Genomic DNA, 14,518 nt, shown 5'->3' with positions numbered 1-14,518 from the left:
ATAAGGTCAAAATATCTACAAAAAGATTTAATTTAAAAATATATATAAAATCTGACCTTAAATTTAAAATTAAGATAAGATATAATCAAATTTAAAAATAAGATAGATTTTTAAGCAAGAAGATAGATACTAATTCTATTCAAATTCAAATTACACTAATATCTTGAATTAAATTTAAAAAATAATAAATTAATTCAAAATGATAATTAGAATTGAATTAGGAATAGTAATAGTATAAATACAAAACTATACAAAAAATCGAAAGTTAATTCCATGAAAAAGCATGAAAAATCGAAGAAAAACGAAAAAATTGTGAGCTGTACGGACAGTTTTCGCGATCGCAGGAAAATTTCAGCACAGCTCCGATTTTTTCGAATCTTCAAAAATTCATAACTAATTCAAATAAAATCGAAATTGAGTTCTGTAAAAGGCTAACTTGCTTAATTTTTTCCATACTATCCAATAAAAATAATGCCAGAAACAGAATCGCAATTATTTTTCACGAAAATTTACAAACATCAATCAATCATCAAATAACACTCAATACAACATGATACCATCCAAAAAACATACAAACAATTGTTTTAAAGTCCAAATTTCTTGCAAGTAAATCAATTACCATGGCTCTGATACCAGTTGTTGGAATTTATTTTACCAGGATCTTAGATCTACTCACAAGTATGTTTATTAACATCCTAAATAAGAACTTTCTAAAACGATAAATTAAACACATATAAAGTTTAAGAAACCTTACATTGGGTGCAGCGGAATATAATGACTCCTTCCGTTCAGATATCTAGCCCTTGATTTCTTTCTGTAGCAGAGCATTATCAATATCTGAACCTGGATCTCTTTCTCTGATTCCTTGATGCTGAATCTCCTTTGTTGATGATCTTTCTTCACGATCTTCCTCACTATGATTGAGGTATTGCTTGATGTGTGTGGGCACTACTCTAATCACTAAGGTAAGTCGAAATTATCAAGGAAGAAGAGAGAGTGAGGGTGGCGGCCAAGGTAGAGAGAGAGGCTCAGGTTTTCTGAATCAAAAGTGTCAGAAGAAAAGTGTAATTTTCCTGAAGCCTTCACTATCTATTTATAGCATTCCACTAGGGTTAGATTTGAATTATATGGCATTAAAATAATGAAAAAATCAACTTAAAATACCTACAAAGGTGGCCGGCCATGCACTTAGTGGATTGGGCCTTTCTTTTTGCAATTTTGCAATTTTAACACCTTTTGTATCTGATTTTCTCAAAAATGCCAATTTCCTAATTCAACCATTTAAATGCCAATTGTAACTATTTAATAACTATAAATAATTATTAAATAATATTGTCATTTATCATATTTATTAATCGAACCATACAAAGTATCATAATTAACAAATATGCCCCTAAAACTCTTTCTTTACAATTTCGCCCTTACTTAGTGAAAAATTCACAAATAGACATAGTCTAATTTGAGAATTATAATTGATTAATCAAAACCAATTACATGAGTCTTACAAGCAATATTATCTCAACTAGTGGGGGGACCATGGGTCTATATAACCGAGCTTCCAATAAGTAGATCAAGAATTTAGCACTAAAATTCACTAACTTATTAATTCTTCGTTGAATCCACGCATAGAACTTAGAATTGCACTCTCAGTATATACAATGCCCTATATGTTCCACCATATAGACACATCATTAGTTATCCATTGTTATAATCCTAATGTGATCAATGATCCTCTATATGAATGATCTACAATGTAAAGGGATTAGATTACCGTAACACCCTACTATGTATTTTATACTTAAAACACTTGACCCCGTATAAATGATATTTCAGCTTATGTGAAATGAGATCTCCACCATTTATTTTTGTTTGGTCAAGCTCGAAGGAGATCATCCTTTGCTTACTATTCGCCAGATAGAAGCTATAGATTCCATGTTTATGCTAGCGCTCCCACTCAATTGCACTACCGTGTTCCCAAATGTACGTATCACCCTGACCTAAAAGTAGGCTTAACTAACAAATCAAAGAACACGAATAGCCTTTCAAGATTGAGCCTAATCATAACAGGATTAAGATCATTTGATCTAGGATCAACTTGGCGATATTGACTTGAATAGATTTTACGGTAAGTTTAATAAATCTAAGTCAAAGTTCAATATCGGTCCCTTCCGATGCATACTCCATGCATCCAACCTGAGCTTTACTTTAACCAATGTTCTGGAAAGAACATAGTATTTCTCCAAATACAAGTAAACTATTGTTGTAGATTATCATATCAGTAAAACCCTGTGTCTGATAAATCTAGCAAACTTTATTCACATACTCATGTTTACTTTCCAATGTGTTGACGGCACAATAAACAGGATCAAGTATGTGAAAAGGGTTTTAGATGAATTTATACATTATGTACATATAATCATGAAATAAATCATGTGAACCATGCAACATTAAATGTTATTTCTGATCTATATTAATAAGTAAATCTGATTATATTGAAATGAGTTTTATTTAGGGCATAAAACCCAACAAATCCTTCTCAAGTCTCGATAATTCAAGTGACCCAACCTATAATGCCACAAATCAGGTTTGTCTAGAAAAACCGTGTGATATTTCACTTGGCTGGACATAACATAACAATGATCTGAGGTTCTGTCACCTGTAAGAACTGAATTCCCATCTAATGAAACTAAACATTAAGACTTAGTGAATTGAACATCATAATTAACATCAAATAACTGATTGATACTGATCAAATTTCCTTTGAATCCTTTAACAAATAGGACTCCAATTAACTGAAATGTACTTGAGAGATTTTTATCTCTTTGTCCCAAAATTTTCCCTTTATTACCATCACCAAAAGTCACCAAACCTTCTTTAGAATCTTGAAAATTTTGTAAGGTTTCTCTAGAGCCTGTCAAATGCCACGAGTAACCACTATCAAAGTTCCAGTGATTCTCCTTCATAGTAGATAGAGAAGTGTGTGCCACCAAAGCAAGATTTGCAACCTTGGATTTCCATGTCTTAGATGAATCTTGTTAAAAGTAGAGGGAACTTACTAGAAGTTGATTGATTATTTATGATGTTAGTTAGATATGTTCTGAGTTTATTGCACCTAGGTTTTGTATGACCTCTTTTGTTGCAAAAATGACAAATGGGAATGAAGCGTTCTGGTTGCCTGGTAGTATGCTCTCCTTTTAAAGGTAATTCCTTTTTAGCAATCTTCTCATATTCAACTAAGTTATTGTCAGATTCACCTTCCTTATTTACTACAGTAGACACAAACTTCACCTTTCCATCTGAAGAAGATGAACTAGGTCCATCAATCTACAAATCTTGACCTTGTTTGTAAAGCATCTTATATCCAATTTAAGTCTAAACACCAAAGGGCTTCTGATTTTGAAGGGTTTAATTCAAAGCATCTATCCCAAGAGATATGTAGGACAAAGGCTGCTTGGCTCTCACAAGTTCAGCAGTCAACTTATATATTTCACTATCTTTAGAACATAGCTTTATTGTCATGCACTTCAGTTTCTCCTCAAGTTCAATCTTACTATCATCAAGAGCCTTGTTTAGATCTTGTAGTTCTTTAACTCTCTTGGCCATGTAACTCCACTGAGCAAACATCTCTTCATAGGCCTTATTTTTTTTACAACAACGAAATCTGAATTAGAAAAAGACTCATCACCATTAGATGCCTCAGACATAGTTTCTTTAGCCATAAATGCTATGACTGACTTATCTTGTGTAGACTCATCACCCACATCATCTTCTTCACCCACGACTTCTATTTCTTCTTCAGCGTGTTAGCACATTCGACCTGAATGTGGCCATAATGTTCACATTCACAAAATTTGATAGCAGGTCTGCTATTCATCTCATTCTGCTAAGGATGCTTGTTTGCATTAGAGAAGTTTTTATTGGAAGAGTTCTCTTTTCTGCCTGGAATGTTTTTCTTGAAATTCTTTTTGAGAAATCGAGCATAATTTTTAGCCAAGAGAGTAAAGTTGGCATCAGAAAAGCCTTTAGATAAGTTTGAATCTTTATGAATTTCTTCCTTGTGAATAAAGCCACTCCTGTCTCAACTTTGTCGTTTTCAAAATTTTTGATCTTCTTACCCTTGTCCCATCTCTGTAAGGCCAGCTCATAATTCTATAGGGAACCAATTAACTCATCTAAATCAAGAGCCTCAATATCTCAACTTTCCTCAATCAAAGTTACTTTAGACATGAATCTTTTAGGTAGGACTCCAAGAAACTTTTCTGACCAATTTTTTATTGGAATAAACCTTTCCAATGGCATAAGATTCATTCAATATATCACAAATTTTAGCATGAAATTCAAAGACTGATTCATTTTCATCCATGGACAGATTTTCAAAAGACTTGGCCAACACTCTTAACCTAGCCTTTTTAACTGCCTCAGTTTCTTCATTCTTTTTCTTCAACTTCTCCCAAGCATACGTAGCAATCTCACAATTCAAAAACACCTTCAACTGATTTGTAGAGACAACATTAAAAAGAGCATGTAAAGCTTTAGAATTAAAATTTGCTCAACCTACACAAATCACAACAAAAAACTATTTTAAACTTCGATATGAATCTTAGGGAGGATTAAATTTCAAAAAAGTAACTGATCAAGAAGGAAGACAAAAACGTTACTCCTAAACCTAACCAGATAACCAAAAAAAAAACCTAACTAGAATTACTTAGCTACATGATCACAATTTCTTTATGTGTCAAAGGCTACTAAATCACAATTAGGTATTCTGTCACAAGTATAAAAAATAGTAAATCAATTACACACTGAAATTACAAGCTTCCCCTGCATTGGAAACTCATTTGTAGAGCCTGGATCCCCAAGAACTGGGTAAGAAGATAACCTCCTCTCAGTGACGAAGCTAGAAATTTAGTTGAGTGAGGGCTTGAATAAATATTAAGTCAAAACTAATAAAAATAATGATAAATGTATCTTTCAAATTTTCATCTTCAACAAAATAAAATAATACTATTGACAAAAATAAAATAAAATATTGTCAATGGTATTAATTTATTTTTTAATAAAGTATTATTTTTTTTATTATTTGTATTGGACTACTTTTAAAATGGGCTTGATTAGAATAAGAGTAGGCTCATGAATCATGATTAAGATATTGAGTGAGGGCTTTTGTGAATTGGACTTTAATAAATTGAGCAAAGTGAATTAATATATGTATATATCTACATATAAAAAATTTGATGTTTATATTTGAGTGAGGGCTTTAGCCCACATATGGGCTAAAGTCCCTCCGTCCCTGCCTCCTCTAAGAAATCATTCAAACATACATTCTCCAATTTTTATATATACATCAAACAATGTAAACTTAAATGATTTCATACAGAAGATACTAAAAGAACTTGAATACACTTCAAGAACAAAGATCTAAGACCACTCAAATCTAGGAAGACAAGATCCCCTTTCTTCCAACAAGCTGAACTCCCATCAAACATCGCAGATCAACATTCCTTTTTCAAACTTGAAGATCCAATGATTTACAACCTCAAAACCACATAATACACACAGAAGAATTTTATCCTACTAGAGCAAGAATCTAAGAACGATTCTATCAAAGATGAGAGGTGGTTAGAAAAAGCTAGCTTAGCTTTTTATACTAACAAAGCTAAATAACGACTAAACACAACAACCCTCAATACCTTTGTCATGCTGGCAAGAAACAAAACAACGTATAAATAGATGAAACGTTGACTTGGCAAAAACAAAGTGAGCAGATAAAATAGATACAATTAACAACAATAAAAAATCAACACTAATAAGAACAACACAGATGCAACTAGACAACCAACAAATAAACTAATAACAAGCATAATTTGTCAAAGAAAACATAGCACTTACACTTTCCATATTTGTTAATTAATTGAGGTTAACTGGAGGTGCGTTTGGTAACACTTTTTTAATAAGTTTTTTTTTCTAATTAGAAAAGTGAAAATATTTTCTAAAAACATGTTTTATAAAACTGTTTTTACTTTTCAATTATTAATTAAAAATCAAAATTTTGGAAAAAATAGTCACTTTCAATTTTTTTAAATAGTTTTTTTCTTAATCAATATTTTGGGCTTCAACCCCGGTCGGACTTTGGGACCCAAAACTGGACCCTAAACCCGGAACCCAAACCTAGACCCCGACCCTGGACCTAGACTTGGACCTAGCCCCTGACCTGGACCCGAATCCCAGCCTCGGCCTTGGACTAAGACCCAAACCCCGGATCTGGCCCTCGACCCCTGACCTAAACTCGAACTCGGACCCTGACCCCAGGCACGGACCTAGACCTGGCCTCCGATCCAAACCCCAACCCAAACCCCAGACCTAGACCCAACCCTGGGATAGGAGCCCAAATCCAAACCCCGACCCTAGACCCGAACCTAGATCTAGCCCTGGACCCGAACCCCGACCTCGGCCCCAGACCCAGACCCAAACCCAAACCTGACTTAAATAAAATAAAAAAATGAAAATAAAAATAAAATTTAAAGAACACATTTTGTTTTTTCGTTTTTGAAATTAAAAAATAAAAGTGGTTATAGAACACATTTTTGTTTTTAAAATACAACAATTTTACTTTTAATTTTGTGATTAAAAAATTAAAAAATAAAAGTGTTACTAAACACCACCTAAATTAATAAATATATAATTTATAAATTATAACTTATGAGAGTATTATTGGTGTGACATGGGGAGAGACACAATTTGGAGAAAGAAAATAATCTGTGTTGATGCACGTATGTTTTGATGCTTAATTACTTTTACTAAATTTTTTTATTATGTTTCGAGTGTAGTTAGAGTCCCATATTGTTAAGATGTAAAAATATAACAGAACACATATAAGATATGCATAAATAGTTTTAAAATAGAACTCATCTATCTTAAAATTCTAACACATGTGTGTTTTGGTCCTTTAAGTTCTTATTCTTGCTAATTTTGAGACATTGCAAGTTCATAAATTAGAGCAATAAATTACAACACCCTGACATTTTCAAGCGATTACATAAGTTACCTCTTGACAATGCTGCAAATAATCTTTTTACTCTCCAGGTTTTCACCATGTACGTCTCTTCTCTCTCTCTCTCTCTATATATATATATATATGTAGTATAACAACCTTAGCAACCTCCTTAAGATGGAAAAATTAGTAATGCTCAACCACAATAATGAAGAAAGAAAGATACAATTTCTTATTATGGCAAGGTGGGAAAGATACAATTTAAATTGATGGGTTTTGCGAACCATCATATTTTTGGATCAAAGTCCTTATTATTAAAGCATTCTTATTGTTATTTTGGATAATGCTGCTTATTGAAGATGTAATAAAAGGACTAGCAAGACATAATAATGAGAGTTATCTTTAGGTGGTTGGCTTCAATAGGAGAGAAGGGGAATCATCTAGTGTCTGGCTGCTCCCATCAACATCACACACTTGAATGAAAAATTTGACACCAGAACTACCAGAGGGAACTGCATAGTCACCAACATAAAACGCTTGAACTCGCGCCACTCCAAGGAACTCACTTGCTGATTCTGCTTTCTTTGCATAAATATTGTATTTTGGGAATGTAGAATCAATCCCATCTTTCAATTTCCAAATAATCTTTACACTCACAGTCTTAGAATCTTCAGAGGATGGAGTCCATTTGATGTGTTCACCCTCGACAACCCATGAAGAAGAGGGTGGGAAATTTGATTTTTGTTCTGAACTTTTGACTGTTATGTGGCCAAGCACAGCATAGTACTCGACTGAGGCTGTACTTTGATCGGAAGTGTTATCGTCGTCTAATTTCACAATTTGAGGATCAGGCCTGTAGCAACAAGCAGAGATTTCTGTTAATGTGTGTTCACTAAGTGAGATGCTGCTCTCCTGTATGGTCCATTCTGAAGAAGCTCCAAGATTTTCTAGTTGACGTGTTGTGACCACGGTACTAAATTTGCCTGAGAGATGATCTACTTTAGCTGGTGCAAGAAGTACAGACTTTTTCTCCCATGCCCCAGAAGAGAAATTGAGAATTAGTCCAAGCAGAGAATCCGCCTTAGATTTCACCTGCAATAGTCAAATTAGATCAGTAAAGAAATTCTTCTGAGAATTTAGAAATTAAATATCCTCAGATTGGATAGTTACAAATTCAAATTATCCTGGTATCAGAATTTGGACAATAAACTAATTCATAGTGTTTTTCTAGATACTCTACTAAGTAATAAAGAATTAATATGAGAGGACTTTTGTTTGAGAAGCTTACAGAGTATGTAAAGTAAAGAGGTGAGTTCCCCAAAGGAAGCTTCCCATGAAATAGTCTTGTTGTGAAATAAGCATTGCCTTTATTAAGTCTTCCTTTGAAAGTGATGTTACTTCCACCACCGTAAGATGCTCCATTGAAACTAGTTCACAAATGTTGTTATTGCATTAGACATGCTAACATTGTGGTAAGACTTCAATCTTTTCTTTTTTAGAGTGAATAGACTAGACTAGCCAATATAAAATGGCAGCACTACTCAAATCTTATAAAGGCCAATAATTCCTAGTTGTTTGTAAACAGGTTTTGATTGGCTCTTTTTGAATTTTGTTTTTAGATTTTCCAGGGCATTAATCACTAGTACACTTATGAATAAAAGAGATTTAATAACTGAAAAATTCATGCATGCAAATTAATCAAAATTTAACCAATCTCTTTACCTATATGTACTGTTAATTTTATAATCTCAAAAACAGCATTAAACTTACTTAACAAGCACTTTTATGTCATTTAAGGTAGAATTATCCTTGTACTCGAGAAATGGCTGCAACAAATTCAGGAATTAGATAGCAAACTTAATTAGCTTACTTGAATTATAAAATTCAAATCCCAAGCAGAGTGTGTGGATTAATATGCAAGAACATAATAGTATCTTTGGTTTATTATCACATCATTTGTTGAGTAATATACCAAATAATTAACCACAATGAATGATTTTTTATAGGTACAGAACCAGCCACTCTAAAACTAATAAAGTTGCCAAATCAATAATCATTATAACTTTTGGCTCTTTGAGCACATCATAATAACTTTACTTAAATTGTTATATTAAGAAACTAGTTACTCTTGACCAGGTTAGAAAACATCATTGTGAAAGAAAGGTTAGCTTTATTACAAACCTGAAAGCCTCGAGTTGAAAGGTTATTCCATGAAGAATCTAGAATATGCACTCCATCAACAGAAAAATGATGAGCACGGCCCTAGAAAATAAGTATCAAGTTTTTCATTTACCGGTGAGTCAGATTTAATTTCTGTTGACCAAAAGTGAACCTAATTCATACAAAAGTGCTGTAATAGGAACCCAAAAGATAAAAACAATATTTTCTTTCTAGTTAGTTTAAACCTGATCAAAATTTGAGTAGAATGGTAGGCCTCTAGGATAATGTTTTCCTATTCCCCATGATTTCTCCACAAGGCTCCACCAACTGCAAAACCCAAATACACGACTATGAGTAATACTCATAATTGTAAAATAAACCATGTTCAACAACTACAATGGTAAAGTGTAAAACATAATTAATGTAGCAGTATAGGATTTTGGATTTAGTCCAAGGAAATGTATTACTGATTTTGTGCAGTTTGAAAATCTGGTGGTTGTTTAGTCTCATAGACCCATCCAGGAGCAAATAGAGCAGCTGAGACATCGCCCCTTCTCAGCACATCAAGAGCAAAGTGTGTCTGTTATATTTATAAGTCGTTAAAAGTAATTAGCACTGAACTAATTGCACCACCTCACATTATTTATTTATTTGGTGAATCGAAAAACTTCATTGACTACATCAAATTACATCCTATCAGCACCTTTGTGTAAGGCCTGAACCAATTTCTAAACAAACTCATCCAGTAATTATACAATTATGCACTCGTTTGGCACGTCGTATTGTACTGTATTGTGTTGTGTTGTATTGTATTAGTATTATTTAATACAATACAATGTTTGGTATTGACTTGTATTAATTGATCGTGTAAAGTTATAATATATTTTCAATACACTCGACCCTAACACCGACTACGTGGGTCCTAGGTCCGGATTCGGGTTAGGTTCAGGGTCGGAGTCCGGGTCGGGGTCCGGGTCCGAGTTCGGGTCGGGGTCCGGGTCCAGGTTCGGGTTCAGGTTTGGGTCGGGGTTCGAGTTCGGGTCTGGGTCCGGGCCTCAGGTCGGGGTTTGGGTCCCGGTCTCGGTCCCGGTCCAGCTCTAGGTCTTGGGTCCGGATTCGGGTCACGAGTCCCAAGTCCTGGGTCTGGGTCCCGAGTCTCGGGTCCGAGTCCGACTTTGAGTTCGGGGTGTAGGTCTAGAGCCCGGGTCTGGTCTGTGTCCGGGTCCAGGTTCGGGTCCCGAGTTCGGGTTCCAAGTCCGGATTCTAGTCAGAGATTAGTGTTGACCCGAAATTCTTTGTAAATATTATAATACAAACTAATACGGACCATTTGTTATGTATTAAATAATACAACATACATTGTATTAAAAAATTTGGTCGTAATAATTAATACAATATATTGTTTTATCCAAACATAGTATTATTTATTATTTAATACAATATGATCCTTAAACGGGGTACCAAACTAGTCCTATAATTTCCCAAACCATCAAGAGAATAAAGAGATGACAATATGCTATGTCTATTCTACTAATCATTTTCGGATATTCCTACCTTTAAAAGTTTAAGCTTTAATTGAACATGTGACAGCTATGGAGTTATTGCTTGTAATACAGTAACAATATCGGGTCAAATTACATAACTTTATAAGATTTTTTTTATTTTTGTTTTTATTATAATTTATTACCTTCCATTGTCCACCTCCAAAAGTGTCCCTTCCAAATACATCTATGCCAAAGTAGACATCATGCTTTCTATCTCCGGCAACAGCAGCAGAGCTATTAGGGTAGTCTTTCTATTAATAATTAAGATGACCTCAAAATATTACTTACTGCAAGTTCAAGACATTAAGCTATAGAAAAAACATTCATATATATTATATATATAAAAGAAAACATAGCTAAAAAAGCTTACCTCCCAGTAGTAATTGAGAAAGATTCCGTCACAAATATCAAAGAAAGGTTTATTTTTATCATTCAGTTGATTTTGATAAATAGTGAAGCCGTCCACTGTCACACCATCGTACCTATAATACATCCAATCATTAATTCTACCATAAAAAAAAATAAAAAAATACCAATTCTAACAAATTTTAATACTTAAAAGAATTTTAATCAAGTGATTTACCTTTTCAAAAAAAAAAAAAAAATCAAGTGATTTATAATAGTTAAAAGTTAAAAAAATTAGCTGAAGATTTAAAATTGATCTTCATCTAATGTTCTAATAATTTATTATAGCTGATTTCAAATTCTAAAAAATATTTCTCTGCATATAGTTCAATGAGAGCATGCACTCACATTAGCTTCTCTATTGTATTATTCAAAATATCTAATCAATTTTTTTTTTTTTTTACATTTTTACATTACATCATACATACATTTTTATTTTTTCTCTATACCATTTAAATATTATATTTTTTGATACATTTTCTTTTATAAACAAAAAAAATTAAAATTAAATGAAAAAACATTAAAAATGAGAGAGAAATTATTAAAATAATATTTAAAGAATGAATAGTGTTTCTCTACATGTAGAGAAACACTATTCATGAGTTATTTTAGCTCTGATGGAATTCATTTTTAACAAATTTTTTTTTTATATATATTTTTACCTTTTGAGCTATTTTAGCTCATGAGAAGTGAATGCTTTAATAGTAGTGAACTAAACATATTTTATGTCTTTTTATCTTCTTATTCTTTAATTAATTGTATTTTTCTTACTTTTTTTGGTCATTCTTTTTAATTTTAATTAGTATAATATATAAAAAAATATAATATGTAAATGATGTAAAGAAAGATATATAGAAGTGGATGTATGATGTGAGGTAAAAATAAAGAAATTAAGGTTTTGGGGAGATATTTTAAAAGATAGAGTAAAAAAGAAGATGTGAGGGTTTGAAATGACCATTTTACCCTTACACTATTTTATGTGTTAAGCTTGTGGGAAGGGGTATTTTACCTTAAGGTGTGGTGACTGATTTTTTAGAGTGGCAGCTCGCCACTATTTGTTTAATAATTCTAAGTTTATTATTGTTTTTAGTAAATTATAGAAATTAGAGGAAATAGGAAAAATGAAGAGGAGTCTTCTCTTTCTCTCTCCTTTTGTTTGAACCCTCAACGATCAACAGCTTTTGGAGAATTTTCCTTGTGCAAATCAGTGAATTAGACAAGGTTTTAGTAATTCCAATCCAAGGTATAACTCCCTAGCCCTTCTCTTATGAATTCCTTAAGTTTCAAGCTATGTTTTGCATGATTTTCTTGGAGTTTAGGATCTGTGATGTTAAGTTTGTTGTGTTAGGTTTTCAAAGGTTATTAATTATGTTTTGAGCTGATGTTGTTTTGTTTGGGGGATTGTTGATGTGTTTGAGCTAAGTTTGAACTTAGAGTTCAAGCTTTGCTCTCACAGTGGATTTTGCTCCTTTGGGTTTATTCCTGTTTTATTGCTTGGCTTATGTCTATTGTGGTATAAATAGCAGGTCTGAAAGTTATGGTAAAGTTTGGGTTTGATTTGAGGTTGTAGTGAAGTTTTTGGTATTTCTGCACACGATTCGGTCGGCGGATTCGGGAGGACTGTAGGAACCAGTCGGCTTGGTTGGTCCACTAGGAAACCCCACGGAATCGGAATTCGGTTGAAAAACCGGTCTACAAGTTAGGGCATTTTTGGGAACCCTAGTTTTTTTTTTTTTTTTTTTTTTTTTGCAATATTTAGGTTATTACCATGTTGTCCATCGATAGAAAAACTTTTGTTTTCAATTTTAAGTCCCCAAAAAGTAATTTAGTGTGTCACTTACCAATTTTATGAATTATGTGATTCAGGGGCCTGTAATTCATCGAACAGTTATTTCACTCAGGTTGGCCAACGCACCTGAATTTGGTAACGAGGTAAGATTAGTATAAAAATATGCATATATGTTTACGTGTTTAGCATACATGTTTATTAAGCCTGTTAGATTACATCGATAGCGGTATCAGTATACGTAGAATTATATTGGATACTGATAGATGTATATTTAGCTCAGATACTGATCGACGCTATCACATCAGTACGACTATAGTATGACTAGCCTACTAAGTATAGGTTGATATTATGGTCGATAATATTTTTGTACGAACGTTCTAGACTCAGTACCGTGTTGGACACGGGGATACAGTTATGGTTGGGTGTATGGGCACCTTATTACATGCTGGGTTATTGCTATGTTATTATTTATGCTTATCTTACTGGGTCTGCCGACTCACAAATATTGTTTGCATGTGTAAGTAAGGGCAAAGCTAAGGTTGAGCAACTGTGAGAGCGAGCAGATGAAGATTGTACATGTCGGGGCGGTTAGGCTTGGAGCGTACGGTTTTAGGGACAGTTGAGCTTGTTTTGTATAGTCGCTGGGCAACAAACTTTTTTATTATGCATTATGAAACTTTTGTAAATATTTATAAAACGAGATCCCGGTTAAATATAAGTATGTTATTTTGATAATTATAAATAGTTAAATAAGGTTTGAATTATTCACGATTTTCAATAAACTCGTTGATTAGCAACGAGCTGCACGTTTAAGTTAAAAATTATGTTAACACGCCTAAACTAGTAGGGTGTTACAGGTGGTCTCCTTTTATTTTGGAACAATGATGTTATTTTAACTTTGTTATCTTCTATGAATTACTTTGATTTTTATGTCTCGTCAACTATTAATAATTTTCTTCCTTTTCACCTTACTTGTTTTTATGACTCTCCCAATGAGGCTCAAAGAATCCACACTTCAAAGATTTTGCATAGAATAGGTGAAAATAATCTTGTTGACCTGTTGATCATCATTATTGATTTTAATGCCATCCTTACTATGGATGATAAAATTGGTGGCAATCCTGACAGGGGACCTTCCAACAATTTCAAACATTTTTTAGATCTTTTTTATCTGTCCCATTTTGAACTCGTAGGCCCCAACTTTACCTAGAATAACCACAATGCAAACAACAAAAACATCCAGGAGCATTTAGATTGGTGTATTGTTAATGCGCCCTAGATGAATATTTTTCCTAAGGCCCGCCTTCATCACAAAGGTTTCTTTGGATCTGACCATCGAGCTTTACTGCTCGACACTATTGGCGTTCCCTCTAAACCCTCTCACAACAAAACTAAATGTTTTCTCTTTGAAAATGTTTGGTTAAATGATCCAAATTAGTCTAAGGCCCTTGAGTCCTCTTACGTTACTCAATGGGATACACCTTGCACCATCTCCCACCTTGTTGCCACCCAGTCCACCTATGGCAGTCGCCTCAATGAATGGAACCACAAGTCAGGGTTCCAATTCAAAAATTGGATCAACATCTTGGAGAAAGAACTTGACCTTGCCAAGAGTTGTTGTTGCTGGGA

General features: G+C 33.4%; 2 protein-coding genes across 2 annotated transcripts in view; both read right to left on the bottom strand.

The window, feature by feature from the left end:
* Positions 1-2,693: 2,693 nt before the first annotated feature.
* LOC115704240 (uncharacterized) lies at positions 2,694-5,699 on the bottom strand. Its single transcript, XM_030631455.1, has 5 exons — positions 5,691-5,699; positions 4,286-4,492; positions 3,463-3,636; positions 3,129-3,324; positions 2,694-3,031 (listed from the first exon to the last, which is right to left on the bottom strand). The coding sequence occupies exons 1-5, from the start codon at positions 5,697-5,699 to the stop codon at positions 2,694-2,696; spliced, it is 924 nt and encodes a 307-aa protein (XP_030487315.1).
* A 1,501-nt stretch (positions 5,700-7,200) lies between these two features.
* The window catches only part of LOC115705819 (cytosolic endo-beta-N-acetylglucosaminidase 1), a 42,266-nt gene continuing 34,948 nt past the window's right edge, over positions 7,201-14,518 (bottom strand). The window contains exons 4-11 of the mRNA XM_061108782.1: positions 11,066-11,177; positions 10,839-10,946; positions 9,619-9,731; positions 9,397-9,478; positions 9,173-9,253; positions 8,762-8,817; positions 8,280-8,418; positions 7,201-8,083 (exon numbers count right to left, since the gene is read on the bottom strand). Of these exons, the coding sequence (XP_060964765.1) occupies positions 7,394-8,083; positions 8,280-8,418; positions 8,762-8,817; positions 9,173-9,253; positions 9,397-9,478; positions 9,619-9,731; positions 10,839-10,946; positions 11,066-11,177 (1,381 nt within the window). The 3' untranslated portion in view covers positions 7,201-7,393. The remainder of the gene's footprint in view (positions 8,084-8,279; positions 8,419-8,761; positions 8,818-9,172; positions 9,254-9,396; positions 9,479-9,618; positions 9,732-10,838; positions 10,947-11,065; positions 11,178-14,518) is intronic.

Source organism: Cannabis sativa, chromosome 1 (assembly GCF_029168945.1).
Source record: "Cannabis sativa cultivar Pink pepper isolate KNU-18-1 chromosome 1, ASM2916894v1, whole genome shotgun sequence".
Taxonomy (NCBI): domain Eukaryota; kingdom Viridiplantae; phylum Streptophyta; class Magnoliopsida; order Rosales; family Cannabaceae; genus Cannabis; species Cannabis sativa.
The sequence above is the reverse complement of the archived record's forward strand: the minus strand, read 5'-3'. Positions and strand labels throughout refer to the sequence as shown.